General features: G+C 39.0%; 1 protein-coding gene and 1 pseudogene across 28 annotated transcripts in view; one reads left to right on the forward strand and one right to left on the reverse strand.

The window, feature by feature from the left end:
- UNC13B (unc-13 homolog B) overlaps positions 1 to 16,817 on the reverse strand; it is a 245,728-nt gene that overhangs the window by 148,693 nt on the left and 80,218 nt on the right. For 22 of the 28 annotated variants that reach the window (XM_072728005.1, XM_072728001.1, XM_072727999.1 and 19 more), the window contains 3 exons: positions 10,654 to 10,771; positions 9,333 to 9,456; positions 2,542 to 2,615 (listed from right to left, as the gene is read on the reverse strand). In XM_072728005.1, the coding sequence (XP_072584106.1) occupies positions 2,542 to 2,615; positions 9,333 to 9,456; positions 10,654 to 10,771 (316 nt within the window). The remainder of the gene's footprint in view (positions 1 to 2,541; positions 2,616 to 9,332; positions 9,457 to 10,653; positions 10,772 to 16,817) is intronic. The other 6 variants (XM_072728015.1, XM_072728018.1, XM_072728017.1 and 3 more) reach the window with 1 other exon arrangement.
- On the forward strand, positions 14,372 to 15,011 carry LOC112930858 (protein lin-28 homolog A pseudogene; annotated as a pseudogene).

The raw sequence follows: 16,817 nt of genomic DNA on the forward strand, positions 1-16,817 counted from the left end.
ATCAATACTAAAAATGAGCAACAAAGCTTTGCCTTATAACAACAATGAACTATTAGAAAATGTAATTTTTTAGAATACCATGATTAGGAATGAATATCTAACAAAAAAAATGCAAAACTACCTGGAGAAAACAGGTTTCCTCCCATAGCACTTCTCAAACTTTAACACTTACTATATTTATTACGATCCTACTTATTGTCTACCTCCTCCTATTTGATCTATGAGAACAGGGCTCTTTGTTTAACCTTTGATGTTTATCAAGCATCTAAAACAATGCCTGGTATTTAGTGTTTGCTAAGTAATTCGTCAAATAAATGAATGAATGAATGTTATCAATAAACAGAGAAAAACAGATTAAAACAACAGTGGTTTAAACTTATTAAATTAGCAAAATTTTTTAATCTGGTAATATCAAGTATCAGTAAGTATACAGAGAAGCAGGAAAATGGAATATAAATTGGTAGAGTTATTTTGGAGAACAATTTACAATATCTAGTATGACTGAACGGGGCATACCCCACAACCAAGCAATTCTACTTCCTGGGTATATACCCAAAGAATATTTCATACATAAACATGGAAAAATAGACTCAAAAATGTTCACTGCATACATTTGTACTAGTGAAATTTAATTGCCCATGAGTAAGAAAAGTAATAAATGAAAAAAAAAAAAAAAAAGAAAAGAAAAGTAATAAATGGTGGTACAATTCAACTCTATCAAGTGGGAGATCCCTAAGCTAGTCTTAATTTAGTGCGTCTGACCCAAGGGGTTCCTGTGTATGGGAACTGCTATATACACATCAGAGAATAAAAAGATAAGATTCTACATTGTGTTTTTTAAATGATTTTGCAGCCAAATGTGACAAAATCTTGATAATTACTGAATCTTAGGAGTAAGTGTACAAGTTTCATTTTATTATTCCCTCTATTTTTATATCTCCTTAAAATTTTTACATGATTAAAAACAGGAAAAAAAAAGCACACAGAATCCAACTTGAGGGTCGCCTGGGTGGCTCAGCGGCTGAGTGTCTGCCTTTGGGTCGGCGTGATCTCAGGGTCCTGGGATCTAGTCCCACATCAGGCTCCCCATAGGAAGCCTGCTTCTCCTTCTCCCTCTGCCTGTGTCTGCCTCTCTCTGTTTCTCTCATGAATAAATAAATAATATCTTAAAAAAAAAAAAAAGAATCCAACTTGAATATCCCACTAACCAAAGATGAGATGATTTTAGTATCAAAAAGAACAATGACTTCAATGGATTAAAAACAAATCAATGATATCAAAATCCATAATTCATGGTGATACACCACTAAAAAAAAAAAGAGAAAATGTATTTGCTGACTCCAAATGCACTTATGTTCATGTATCCAAACTCTATGCCTATAGCTCCTCACCCTATCTAATCCTGACCTTCATATTCTTTAATGAAGTTGCTTATCAGACATTTCCATTGAAATATTTGCTGGCACTCCAAATTCTACCTTATAATCAGACCAATTTTGTAACAGCCCAACATGTCCAAAAATGAAAATCTGATCTTTTCCCTATACCACCAGTAACAAAAACATTCCCCATTGCTGATGGCCCAGACTGAGTTCCCTACTGTGCACCAGATTTATCTCTGGAGATAAGACAGGACCAAGCATTTAATAGACCAAGCATCCCTAAAAAGAACATACAAATAACAATATACAGTTGACTCTTTTTTTTTTTTTAATTTATTTATGATAGTCACAGAGAGAGAGAGAGAAAGAGGCAGAGACACAGGCAGAGGGAGAAGCAGGCTCCATGCACCGGGAGCCCGATGTGGGATTCGATCCCGGGTCTCCAGGATAGCGCCCTGGGCCAAAGGCAGGTGCCAAACCGCTGCGCCACCCAGGGATCCCCTACAGTTGACTCTTGAACAATGGGGGACTAGTGGCATTGACCTTCCACACAGACAAAAGTTCACATATTAACTTCTGATCCCCCAAAAACCTAGCTACTAATAGCCTACTGTGGACGGGAAGCTTTACCAATAAACAGTCAATTAAAGCATATTTTGTATGTTTTATATATTACATACTACATTCTTATAAGCTAGAGAAAAAAAGTTAAAATCATAAGAGTAAATACATTTACAGAATTATACTGCATTTATCAGAAAAAAAAAAAATCTGTAAGTGCACCCACACAGTTCAAATTCCTGTTGTTCAAGGGTCAATTGTTTATCCAAAAATCTGGGAATTGGAAGAAATGCCGTCTGTGTAACAAGAGGACAGTTTCCCTAGTATAAGTTCTCACTTACTAGAGCCAGACTAAAAGCCAACTCAGCCATTTATGGGGGACAATGAGAAAAATAGAAAAAGTGGGAGTTAGATCTTTCTAATGAATGATTCCTTCCAGCTCCCTTTGTTCTTTAATGTAGCTTAAACTCTTTCATTTTTCGTTTTTTTTTTAATTCTTCCATTTTTCAACATGTTTCTGGGCCCCTCCCTTGACAAACTATAAAGTATCCTAGAAAGAAATTTTCTCCATCTCTCTGTATCACAAGGCAATTCCTACCTCACTGTCAGCTTCCAAGACATTGATTTGTTCCAATTTGTAGGTCCAATATCTGGCTTCCTCCTCTGGGATATCTACCACAAAAAAGAAGAAACTATGTTACTAGGTTATTAATTTGTTTGTGGGTCAATAATCCTTTTTCCATCAAATAATCAAAATTAGAAAGTAACGGACTAATTTTACTGGTGACTTGGTTCTTGCCATAAACATGATCTTGAATCTTCACAGAAAACAAAGTAATGTACTATTATTTCCATTGGATTAGGACACTTAATATTGTTAAAATGTCAACACTACCCAGTATGATTTACATAATGCATCGCTATCAAAATCTGTTTTTTTGCAGACATAGAAAGTCTCATTCTATGGGAAAAGAAGATGTGGTGTGTGTGTGTGTGTGTAATGGAATATTCCATTATACAATGGAATATTACCCAGCCATCAAACAGAATGTAATCTTGGGGCACCTGGGTGGCTCAGTCAGTTAAGCATCCACCTCTTGATTTCGGCTCAGGTCATGATCTCAGGGTTGGGCTCTGAGCTAGGCATGGAGTCTGCTTAAGATTCTCTCTCCCTCTGCCTCTTACCCCCCCCACCCACCCACCCAACTCACATACATGTATACGTTCTCTCTCCTTCAAAAATAAAAATAATTTTTAAAATAATAAAAAAGAATGAAGTCTTGCCATTTGCTACAATGTGGATGGAGCTAGAGTATATTATGCTAAGCAAAATAAGTTAGAGAAAGACAAATACCACATGATTTCACTCATCTGTGGAATTTAAGATGAACATATGCGAAGGAAAAATAAAAGAAAGAAGGGAACAAACCATAAGAGACTCTGAAAGATAGAGAACTGAGGGTTGATGGAAGGATGTGGGTGGGGGATGGGCCAGACAGATGATGGACATTAGGAGGGCACTTGTTATGAGGAGCACTGGGTGTTTTAAGTAACTGGTGAATCACTGAATTCTACTCCTGAAACCAATATTGCAGTGTATGTTAACTAACCAGAATTTAAAATAAAATTTTGAAAAGAAAAAGAAAATAAAGTTACCCATTAACTGGAAAAAGAAAAAAGAAAGGAAAGAAAACCTCATTCTAAAATTCATACAGAATCTCAGTAACCCCAAATAGCTAAAACAATCTTGAAAAGGAAGAACAAAACTGGAGGACCCAAATTTCCTAATTTCAAAACTTACTACAAAACTATAGTAATCAAAAGAGCATGGCACAGACATACAAAGCAATAAAACAGCCCAGAAATAAACCTTCACATACACAGTCAAATGATTTTTTTGACAAGGGTACCAAGAACACTTAATAGGGCAAAATGTCTTTCAACAAATGGTGTTAGGAAAACTGGATATCCAGATGCAAAAGAATGAAGTTGGACTTCTACCTAATACCACAGAGAAAGATTAATTCAAAATCAATCAAGACCTAAATTTAATACCTAAAACTATAAAATTCTTAAAAGAGGGATCCCTGGGTGGCGCAGCGGTTTGGCGCCTGCCTTTGGCCCAGGGTGCGATCCTGGAGATCCGGGATCGAATCCCACGTCGGGCTCCCGGTGCATGGAGCCTGCTTCTCCCTCTGCCTGTGTCTCTACCTCTCTCTCTATCTCTCTGTGACTATCATAAATAAATAAAAATTTAAAAAAAAAATAAATAAATAAATAATAAAATAAAATAAAATAAAATTCTTAAAAGAAAACATAGGGCAAAAGCTGCATAACTATGGATTTGGCACTGATCTCTTAGAACACCAAAGGTACAGGTCACAACAGAAAAAACGGACAAACAAGACTTCATGAAAATAAAATTTTCTGCATCAAAAGATAGTATCAACAGAACAAAAAAGTAACCCATAGAATGGGAAAAAATATTTACAAAATGTATCTGATAAGGAATTAATGCCTACAATGATAGAGAACTCCTAAAACTTAAGGACAATAAAACAAAAACTCAATTCAAAAATCACAAAGGACTTGATGGACATTTCTCCAAAGAAGATATACGAATAGCCAATAAGGGGCAGCCCAAGTGGCTCAGCGATTTAGCACCGCCTTCAGCCCAGGGCATATCCTGGAGACCCAGGGATCGAGTCCCACCTGGGTTCCTTGCATGGAGCCTGCTTCTCCTTCTACCTGTGTCTCTGCCTCTCTCTCTCTCTGCCTCTCTCTCTCTCTCTCTCTCTCTCTTATGAATGAATAAATAAAATCTTTAAAAAAAGCAGCCAATAAGCACATGAAAAGACACTCAATATCACTGATTATTAGGGAAAATACAAATCAAGACTACAATGAGCTTCTACTTTACACCCATTAGGATGGCCACTCTAAAAAAAAAGAAAATAACAAATGTTGATGAGGATGTGGAGAAACTGGAACCCTTGTATATGGTTAATGCGAGTATAAAATGATAAGCCACTATGAAAAACAGCATGGCGAATCTTTAAGAAATTAAAAATGGAATTACTATATGATCTAGCAATTCCATTTCTCAGTATATACACAAAAGAATTGAAAGCAGAATCTCAGAGAGTTACTCGTAGACCTAAGTTCATAGCAGCATTATTCACAATAGCTAAAATGTGGGAGCAACTCAATTGCCCATTAATGAATGAAAGGATAAGCAAAATGTAGTATATACATACAATGGAATATGACTCGGCCTTGAAAAGGACACATGCCACAACATGAATGAACCTTGAGGAACTTACACTAAATGAAATAAACCTGTTACAAAAGGACAAGTACTATATGATCCCACCTACAAGAAATACTTAGAGCAGTTAAAATCTGAGACAGAATGTAAAATGGTGATTGCCAGGGGTTGGAACAGGGAGAGGGGAGAATGGGGAAGTTAGTTTAATGGGTATAGAGTTCCAGTTTTACATGATCAAAAGAGTTATGGATGTGAATGGCAGTGACAGTTGCACATCATAAATGTGTTAATATCAGTGAACATTACACTTAATGATTAAGACAGTTAATTTTATGTTATGTGATTTTACTACAATAAAAAAAAGGAGTCAAGAAAAAAATTATAGTACATCCTCATTTCTATATGTTTAAGACTGACTGTAACTTAAAAAAAAAAACCCACTTCTAAAAACATCAAGTAAAAAAAAAAATCAAGTATATTCCATATACCTAATACAACACTGAGGCAATATATGGATCAGATCAACTTTGGAGACATTTAAACAGACTTTCCAGTAGTCCACATGAAGAAATCAAATTCAGCCCCTCTCCTTTGTCCCTCTAATCCAAAATTTCACCTCCTTCCGCTCAAACAGCTTTTCACCAACTGGTGCCAATATCTTCGTGTTTTGTAATAAAACCTTCAAGTAATGGATAACCTAATTTATATAACTCTACCTCATCCACAAAATGTGTATTCTGCACTTATTAAAAAGAAATGACGGGGGAAGAAGGGCTGTTTATATGTTCTGATGTAGAATGATTCTTAAGGTACATTATTAAGTGGAAAATAGCAAGATACAACAAATATCCTACTACTGTATTTTAAAAAGAGGTTGGGGCACCTGGTGGCTCAATCAGTTAAGCACTGGCTCAGGTCATGGCTCTCTGCTCAGTGGGGAGTCTGCTTCTCCCTCTGTTCGGCCCCTTCCCCCTGCTCATGTGCTTGCACGCTACGCTCTCTTTCACTCTCAAATAAATAAAATATTTTTAAAAGTAAATAAATAAATAAATTTAAAGGTTAGAATTTATATATGTACTTATATATTCAAAAATTGACTGAAAAGATACACAAGAAAGTACTAATCATGGTAGTCTATAGGGAAGAGAACATATTTGTGAGGAAGACTTAATTTTTTTCCCCAATGGGTAACTTAAAAAAAAAAAAAAAGACCATTGTGCATGTATTATATTGCCTCAATCCTCAAAATAGTTTTTTTTTTTTTAAATGTGGAGCTACAAGGATGTTTCTTGTAGTACTATTTTTTTCCAAAAAGATTTTCTTTGAGAAGAGAGAGCATGTAAGCCCACACACAAGGTTGGGCTGAGTACCAGCTGAGCAGGGAGCTGGTGGCAGGGCTCCATCCCAGGACCCTAGAATCATGACCTGAGACTAAGGCCAATGAAGGCAGACGTTTAACTGACTGAGCCACCCAGGTTCCCCTTGCAGTACTATTTATAACAGTACAAACTTTGAACAATCAAAATCCACAGCAAGAAAAATGGTTAAATGTATTATAGTTTAAATTAAAAGCCCAGTTTCCAAAGCCAAATCATTCAAGTTTAAATCCTCACTTTCCTACTTACTAGCTATGTGATCTTGGGCAAAAGATTTAAATACTCTGTGCCAACATTTCCTCGTCTCTAATCAGATGATAGTTGGATCTACCTCGAAGGATTGAAATGAGGATTATATGAGATACTACGTAAAAATGTTTAGTGATATACATACTGGCACACAGTAATCGGCCAACAAATGTTATTATTATTATAAGTTCATACAATAAAATAAAATCAACCACGAAAAGTATTATAGAGGAATAGCATTTATTTTGTGAGCAATTATTTAACTATGTAATTAGTGAGTAAAACAAGTTAAAATATAATATATTTGTACTATTTTATAGGAATAACTATTAAGTGCATTAAAAAAAAAAAGAAACATATCAGGGGTGCCTCAATGGTACAGTTGGTTAAGCATCTAACTCTTAGTTTCAGCTCAGCTCATGATCTCAGGGTCATGAAAGCAAGCCCTATGATGTACTCAGCGTGGAGTCTGCTTGAGATTCTCTTTGCCTCTCTCTCTGCTCCTCTTCCCCTATCTCAAATAAATAAATAAATAAATAAATAAATAAATAAATAAATAAATAAAAGAAACATATCAACACATTAAAAAAATCTCCAGTTCGTGAGATCATATTTTAATGTTTTTTTTTTTTTTTTTTTTGCATACCTGTATTTTCTAAACTTTGAACATAATAAAAAAATCACGGGACACCTGGGTGGCTCAGTGGTTAAGTGTCTGCCTTCGGCTCAGGGCATGATCCTGGAGTTCCATGATTAAATCCCACATCGGGCTCAATGCATGGAGCTTGCTTCTCCCTCTGCCTATGTCTCTGCCACTCTCTTTCTGTGTCTCTCATGAATAAATAAATAAAATCTTTTTAAAAAATCACATTACTACTTTTAAAAGTTAATGGTATATAACTGAATAAAATATTTCATGGGCTTCTGAATTATCCAAAAGAAAATTTCATTGCCAAAATATGGCACACTGTAAGCTGAAATTCTTCCTTTAGAAGGACTCTTTATTTTTTATTATTTTTTAAAACTTTTATTTATTTATTCATGAGATTAGAGAGAGGAGAGAGCCATGCTTATGTCTCTGCCTCTCTCTCATGAATAAATATTTTTTAAAAATTAATTTCAAAATTTTAAAAAATTTAAAAAACCATTTATCAGACACTATTACATGCCAAGCAAACTCTAAAGATACCAAAATAAGGTACACAAGAGCCCTCATGAAACTCAAAATCTAGATAGAAATGTATACTGCCACCAATGACACAATATAAGTGATACAGTATTGTAAGAGAGGAATATCTGTTTAAAATGCAATGGTGGGGAGGGGACGCCTGGTTGACTCAGTTGATGAAATATGCAACTCTTGATCCTAGGGTTGTGAATTCAAGCCCCATGATGGACATGAAGCCTACTTAAAATAAAAACAAATAGGGCAGCCCGCGTGGCTCAGTGGTTTAGCACCACCTTCAGCCCAGGGTGTGATCCTGGAGACCTGGGATCAAGTCCCATGTCAGGCTTCCTGCATGGGGCCTGCTTCTCCCTCTGTCTGTGTCTCTGCCTCTCTGTGTGTCTGTCTCATGAATGAACGAACGAATGAAAAAAAAATAATAAATAAATAAATAAATAAATAAATAAATAAATAAATTTAAAAAGATAAGAATAAATAAATGAAATAAAATGAGGGATGGACTAACAGTGTGTGGAGCTCCACAGATCTACTCTCCAGCAAAACTATGTATTTTTTTAAAAGCCTATTTTTGCCATGAATATGTATTTTTTTGTTTTCTAAAAATTGTTTTTAATTTATTTAAACTCAATTTAGTTAACATTTAGTGTATTACTAGTTTAGGGGTAGAATTTAGTGATTCTTCAGTTGCATATAACACCCAGTGCTCATTACATCAAGGGCCCTCCTTAATACCCATCAACCAACTACCCCATCTCCCCACCCACTCTCTCTCCAGCAACCCTCAGTTTGTTTCCTAAAGTGAAGTCTCTTATGGTTTGCCCCCCTCTCTGTTTTTAACCTTATTTTTCCTTTATTTCCCCTCTGTTCATCTATTTTGTTTCTTAAATTCCACATATGAGTGAAATCATACGGCATGTGTCTTTCTGACTTAAAAATTATTTTCAAATACTTTTCTATTTATCAATGCTATTTCAATATTTAAATTGACAAATCACAAGGTATATATTCACTTTAAGCCAATGAATGTTAAATTATTAAAAGAACAAATTACTGATGTTCTCTAACAAGCATTTCCTAAGTTATTAAAATAGAGAAACCTAATGACTTGAAGAGAATGTACTTAGTGTGGATTCTTTACTGAGTACCATTCTACAGTTTGCACCATTCCTAGGGACTAGGGCAGAAGACAAAATGCCCTCAAAGGAGATAGATGACAAAACAAAAAATACAGTAATGAGACTAGCAAACAATTGTTAACCATATGGTAAAAAGTATTAAATGGTTTTCAAAGTCCAGTTCAATAAACTCACCAAAAGGCAACTCAAATCTTGTATCAAGCAAAATCTTATGAGGAGTTGGGTTTTTAGTTCCACAGATCTCATCATCTTTCATCAATGTCTCTGCCTCCAACGTGGACCACTCCCCAGGCCCTTCCTAAAAAAAAAGATCTAAGATTAAACTTAATTTCTTTATGCCTCCCCTCCTCCTGGTTTAAGAGCTGGTGTTTTTCTCTGAATGTCCTTATTGGAGAGCTCCTGGGGACCACTCACATCCTGATGAGGCAAATATACCACTGTCACCACCTGCTTCTACAGCCAAGTGGTTTCTGTTCTCCCTCTTTGGTAGACAATTAGCTATCACTTTGCTCAGCTCTCTGAAAGACCACTGAAGATAGAATTCTGAAGTACCAAACTCAAAAACCAAACATCTCCATAAATTAATATTTAATCTGCACAATTTTTAAAGACTGTGTCACTTAATATGTATTGCTACTTCTAATCAGTAAAGAGCTACTAACATTACTAGTTAAAGTACACCTGAACGGGAGCCACGATAAAAATGAACTACCCCTCAGCCTGGGGAAGTAGAGACTTAGCCAGAACTAAAAGAATTTAGGAAAGGGAGGCACACTTGCAATATCCATACTCCTAGAGAAAACACGCAGTCAATGTTAAACCCAAACAAGAATACAATACATTTTTTCCAAGTTTAGAGTAACTGTCTATCGGGGAAACGATGCTGAGTTATGTTTTGATCTGGGAAAATGAAGTAGAAAAGCACTCTTGGAATAATGTATAGAGATAGTACAAATAACAATTGCCCCACATATTAATTCCTTAAACTCTGTTAGGGTTATATATGAAGGACAGAAGATTGAAACCAGTTCCCTGGGAATTGGTGATTCAAAGAAATAAAGAAGAGAACAGGATCCAGGCTGAGGAATTTTAATGGGATCCCTCCCAGGATAGTATCTTAGAGGGGAATACAGAAACCACAGGTATCCTAGATCACATACACAAACATACTCCCCCTCTTTTTTCCTTCTCCCTCCAATCCCTCTATCCTTCTCTCACACACAGTCCTGAGAAGGGGATATCTATCTGATATGGCTAAAAAAATGTTCTGGAACCTCTGAGTTCAGTCATAGGACAGAGAGAAGACAAGACTTAAATAAAATCCATTGAACCTCTGACTGAGGTTCATGCTCAATAGGCTGGTTGCATACTCACTAATTAGAAAGGGGGGGCAGAACAATCTAAGATGCATGGATGAATATTAGCTGAATGCAGCTAGGATGGGGACAAGCATGGGCTAGAACCATACCTCCAAATTGACAATGCATTGACTGACCTCATCCGACTGACGAACAGTCTTCAGTGCAATCCACACAGTCCCAACCATGGTGTCCCAGATCAGTCCTTTGTTCCATACTTCCACACTTAGACCCAGGTCCAGGCGACTAATCTCACTGAAGGAAAGAAGAAAGCCCTTAAAAGAAAGCCAGATAAGGATGCCAGGCAAGGGATCCCTGGGTGGCGCAGCGGTTTAGTGCCTGCCTTTGGCCCAGGGCGCGATCCTGGAGAGCTGGGATCGAATCCCACGTCGGGCTCCTGGTGCATGGAGCCTGCTTCTCCCTCTGCCTGTGTCTCTGCCTCTCTCTCTCTCTGTGACTATCATAAATAAATAAAAAATTATTAAAAAAAAAAAAAAAGGATGCCAGGCAGGCTCAGTAAGAACATGTGACCCTTGGTATCAGGGTTGTGAGTTTGAGCCCTATGTTGGGTATAGAGATTACTAAAAATAACTAAAACTTGAAAAAAAAAAGCCAGATAATATGTAATATACATCTCCTACATCTATATCTCCTGTTTTACTAAACCTTGAATACTTTCTCACAAGGATCCGTTCTTAGGGAAAACCAAAATGTCCCAGAATGCGACAACCATTCTTTAGGTTCCTAGAAAACTATTTAAGTATCCATAAAAATTTCCTTTGTTCATCCATCCTCTCTCCTCTGGAGCTACAAATATGGTTAGATTAATGCATTTTCACACACACACACACAAATAGGGGTAAGTAATGAGGGCATTACTGCCAGGCGTGCAAGCCTAACATTTCTACCCTTACTAAGAAGTTTCATATGTTTATTATTAATAGTAACACTACCCTCAATTTATATTTACAAACTGTACATAGGAAACTTAGGGAAAGTCAAGGCTTCTTTACAAGATTTATGAAAGGGGGTTCAAGCAAAAGTAAAAGGGCTCCTGCGAAGATCCAGGTCTGACAGGAACTTGCGGTCAGAGCCAGGTAAGGGACACTAGAGTGTGCCGGTTCACTCCACTCAGCTCCTGGAGAACCCATTACTCATTATCAGTTAAAAGAGACACTGTCACTTATAAACAAAATGTTTGTCAGAAGATAGTGATAAACACAATGATTTTCCTGTAATAATTTGGAAAAAAATTTTTTTAAAGAAATCATTCCATGTCTTTTGCCCATTGCATGATTGGATTGTTTGTTTCTTTGCTGTTGAGTTTAATAACTTCTTTATACATCTTGGAAACTAGCCCTTTATCTGATATGTCATTTGCAAATATCTTCTCCCATTCTGTAGGTTGTCTTTTAGTTTTGTTGACTGTATCCTTTGCTGTGCAAAAGCTTCTTATCTTGATGAAGTCCCAATAGTTCATTTTTGCTTTTGTTTCTTTTGCCTTCGTGGATGTATCTTGCAAGAAGTTACTGTGGCCAAGTTCAAAAAGGGTGTTGCCTGTGTTCTCCTCTAGGATTTTGATGGAATCTTGTCTCACATTTAGATCTTTCATCCATTTTGAGTTTATCTTGGTGTATGGTGAAAGAGAGTGGTCCAGTTTCATTCTTCTGCATGTGGATGTCCAATTTTCCCAGCACCATTTATTGAAGAGACTCTTTCTTCCAGTGGATAGTCTTTCCTCCTTTGTCAAATATTACTTCACCATAAAGTTGAGGGCCCACTTCTGGATTCTCTATTCTGTTCCATTGATCTATGTGTCTGTTTTTGTGCCAGTACCACACTGTCTTGATGACCACAGCTTTGTAGTACAAACTGAAATCTGGCATTGTGATGGTTTTCTTTTTTAAAATTCCCCTGGCTATTCGGGGTCCTTTCTGATTCCACACAAATCTTAAAATAATTTGTTCCAACTCTCTGAAGAAAGTCCATGGTATTTTGATAGGGATTGCATTAAACGTGTAAATTGCCCTGGGTAACATTGACATTTTCACAATATTAATTCTTCCAATCCATGAGCATGGAATATTTTCCATCTCTTTGTGTCTTCCACAATTTCTTTCAGAAGTGTTCTGTAGTTTTTAGGGTATAGATCCTTTACCTCTTTGGTTAGGTTTATTCCTTGGTATCTTATGCTTTTGGGTGCAATTGTACATGGGATTGACTCCTTAATTTCTCTTCCTTCAGTCTCACTGACTCCTAATTTCTCTTCCTTCAGTCTCATTGTTAGTGTATAGAAATGCCACTGTTTTATGACAATCACTGTTGATTTTGTATCCTGCCACACTGCCAAATTGCTGTATGAGTTCTAGCAATCTTGGGGTGGAGTCTTTTGGATTTTCTATGTAGAGTATCATGACATCGGCAAAGAGGGAGAGTTTGACTTCTTTGCCAATTTGAATGCCTTTGATTTCCTTTTGTTGTCTGATTGCTGAGGCTAGGACTTCTAGTACTATGTTGAATAGCAGTGGTGAGAGTGGACATCCCTGTCTTGTTCCTGATCTTAGGGTAAAGGCTCCCAGTGCTTCCCCATTGAGAATGATATTTGCTGTGGGCTTTTCGTAGATGGCTTTTAAGGTGTTGAGGAATGTTCCCTCTATCCCTACACTCTGAAGAGTTTTGATCAGGAATGGATGCTGTATTTTACCACTCTCTTGCACCATACACAATGATGAAATCAAAATGGATGAAAGAGGGGATCCCTGGGTGGCGCAGCGGTTTGGTGCCTGCCTTTGGCCCAGGGCGCGATCCTGGAGACCCGGGATCGAATCCCACGTCGGGCTCCCGGTGCATGGAGCCTGCTTCTCCCTCTGCCTGTGTCTCTGCCTCTCTCTCTCTCTCACTGTGTGCCTATCATAAATAAATAAATAAAAAAAATTTAAAAAAAAAAAATGGATGAAAGATCTAAATGTGAGACAAGATTCCATCAAAATCCTAGAGGAGAACACAGGCAACACCCTTTTTGAACTTGGCCACAGTAACTTCTTGCAAGATTCATCCATGAAGGCAAGAGAAACAAAAGCAAAAATGAACTATTGGGACTTCATCAAGATAAGAAGCTTTTGCACAGCAAAAGAAACAGTTAACAAAACTCAAAGACAACCTACAGAATGGGAGAAGATATTTGCAAATGACGTATCAGATAAAGGGCTAGTTTCCAAGATGTATAAAGAACTTATTAAACTCAACAGCAAAGAGACAAACAACCCAATCATGAAATGGGCAAAAGACATGAACAGAAATCTCACAGAGGAAGACATAGACATGGCCAACAAGCACATGAGAAAATGCTCCGCATCACTGGCCATCAGGGAAATACAAATCAAAACCACAATGAGATACCACCTCACACCAGTGAGAATGGGGAAAATTAACAAGGCAGGAAACCACAAATGTTGGAGAAGATGTGGAGAATCCTCTTGCACTGTTGGTGGGAATGTGAACTGGTGCAGCCACTCTGGAAAACTGTGTGGAGGTTCCTCAAAGAGTTAAAAATAGACCTGCCCTACGACCCAGCAATTGCACTGCTGGGGATTTACCCCAAAGATACAGATGCAATGAAACGCCGGGACACCTGCACCCCAATGTTTATAGCAGCAATGTCCACAATAGCCCAACGGTGGAAGGAGCCTCGGTGTCCATCGAAAGATGAATGGATAAAGAAGATGTGGTTTATGTATACAATGGAATATTACTCAGCCATTAGAAACGACAAAAACCACCCTTTTGCCTCCGGACTTCTCTGGGGCCAGCAGCCACCCGACCAGGGGCCCGGGGCCTCGGGCTCAGCCGACTACCATGGGCTCTGTGTCAAACCAGCAGTTTGCAGGTGGCTGCGCCAAGGCGCTGGAGGACGCCGCCCGGGCGGCAGAGGAGCCGCAGCTGCTGCACGGTGCCGGCATCTGTAAGTGGTTCAACGTGCGCATGGGGTTCGGCTTCCTGTCCATTGAAGGACAGGGGTCGCCGGGGTCGCGCTTGACCCCCCGGTGGATGTCTTTGTGCACCAGAGCAAGCTGCACATGGAGGGCTTCCGGAGTCTGAAGGAGGGTGAGGCGGTGGAGTTCACCTTTAAGAAGTCTGCTAAAGGCTTAGAATCTATCCGGGTCACCGGACCTGGTGGAGTATTTTTCATTGGGAGTGAGAGGCGACCCAAAGGGAAGAACATGCAGAAGCGCAGATCAAAGGGAGACAGGTGCTACAACTGTGGAGGTCTAGACCACCATGCCAAGGAATGCAAGCTGCCACCCCAGCCCAAGAAGTGCCATTTCTGCCAGAGCATCAGCCATATGGTAGCCTCGTGTCCACTGAAGGCCCAGCAGGCCCCCAGCTCACAGGGAAAGCCAGCCTACTTTCGGGAGGAAGAAGAAGAGATCCATAGCCCTGCCCTACTCCCAGAGGCTCAGAATTGAGCTACACTGGGTGGGGGTAATTCTTTTTGTGATCAGGAAGTTTGGAGGAGCAGGCATCAATCGGCAGAGTGGAGAAAGTGGGGACAAGGTGGGTAGGGGGCAGCTGGCTCTGCCATATATCTCAGGCCAGGGTCCCACAGCATCACCCCCTCTTCCCTCTTGGCAGGGTAGGGGGGATGGGGTGAGGCAAATGAATTACAACTGTGCTCTATCCAAATGCTTGTGGAGAGTTCTGAAGAAAATCCCTCCCCGTGTGCTTTACCTGAGTCTCCACCCTCAGATCTCCAGCTTTTGAAAGTAGCGTGGATAGGGAAGTTGTTTTCCTTTCAAAGAAGGACATGTAATAATAATTTTTCCCATGCCAGAGTGTAGAGATGAAGCATGAGACCAGATTGATGGGCCCAACCCACGACCACTATATTCTATGGGGAGGGAATCTCTAAGGGGTAAGGCAGGGTTTTTCTACATCTTGTCCCATAACCCACTCTTGGGATAGGGTGCTGAGGACTGTCCCAAGCAATGGGTTGTGACAGTAGCCACAGGGATTGTTGTGTTGGAGCTATAGACCTCCTGCTCCTAAGCTTAATCCCACCCCATTCTGGGCTGATAGGATTTTATTTATTTGCTCCCTTGGACAACCGCACCTTGGGCCCCACTTTCTCCAGGATGCCAACTGCACTAGCTGTGTGCGAATGACGTATCTTGTGCATTTTAACTTTTTTTTTTCATAATATAAATATTCTGGTTTTTGTATTTTTGTGTATTTTAATCTTAAGGCCCTCGTTCCTGCACTGTGTTCTCCGGTACATGAGCAATCTCAGGGATAAGTCAGCAGCAGCTCCAGGTCTGCACAGCAGGAATACTTTTTTGTTTTATCACCAGGGAGAACAACTATTTGGAGCGCATAGCCTATTGAACTACCTCATTTTTGCCAATTAGAGCTGGCTTTTCTGCCATAGTGTTCTCTTGAAACCCCTCTACCTTCAGTGTTCAATGGGAGATGAGATTTTAACTCAGTTGCTCCATGACTTGATCTCCTTCTAGTGGAAGATTGGAAATTGGTCTAAACAGGAAAAGCTGGTATAGGAAGTAACGTTAGGAGAGGCCGCACCAACTAAAAGGTGCGGAGGGGAAGCCAGGATTAGTTGAGGGTTGTCTATACATGTAATAAAGGATTCCTGTTCCAGACTTCTAATCCCAGGGCACGGGACTCACTTTACATACCGGATCCATCCTTTGCTGGATTGGGCTAGGCCTACCATGCACAACAGGGTGTATGTGTGTGTGCGTGCGCGCGCGTGTTTTAAAGATGAGTTGGTAAGGATAGGTTTAAGAATAGTAACTCTGGAATCTATCTTGAGCTGCCCAGGGATGCGGTGTATGAAGCAAAGGCTAACTTTCTTAACCTTTATAAATTCTGGGCTTTTCTTGTTGACTTCCAGAGAGACCATAAGCCATGGCTTCTTTGCAGTGTCCAGAGCCAGTGTCCTGCCCTGCTGCAGCAGTGATTAGTGTCGTGGTAGCTAAAGGATAAAAGAAGGTTTTACTTAATACGCTGTGAGATCACCACAAACCTACCTCACTGTGTTGAAATGGGGCAGATGCAATAGAACACATTGGGTGATGTGTGTCTGATCCTGGGTTCTTGTCTCCCCTGCTTGCTGCCCCCTCTAGTGATTGTATTTGTCTGGGTTTTGTAGGTTTTCATGAATAGCTGATTGGGTGATTGCTTGGTGGCCTGGTTTGTGTAAATATAATGTGTTGGTCTTCTCCATGTTCTTTTGGGGTTTTATTGTTTACAAACTTCTTTTTTGTATTGAGAACAATAGCCAAAG

This window comes from Vulpes vulpes, chromosome 12 (genome assembly GCF_048418805.1).
Source record: "Vulpes vulpes isolate BD-2025 chromosome 12, VulVul3, whole genome shotgun sequence".
In the NCBI taxonomy this organism is placed as follows: domain Eukaryota; kingdom Metazoa; phylum Chordata; class Mammalia; order Carnivora; family Canidae; genus Vulpes; species Vulpes vulpes.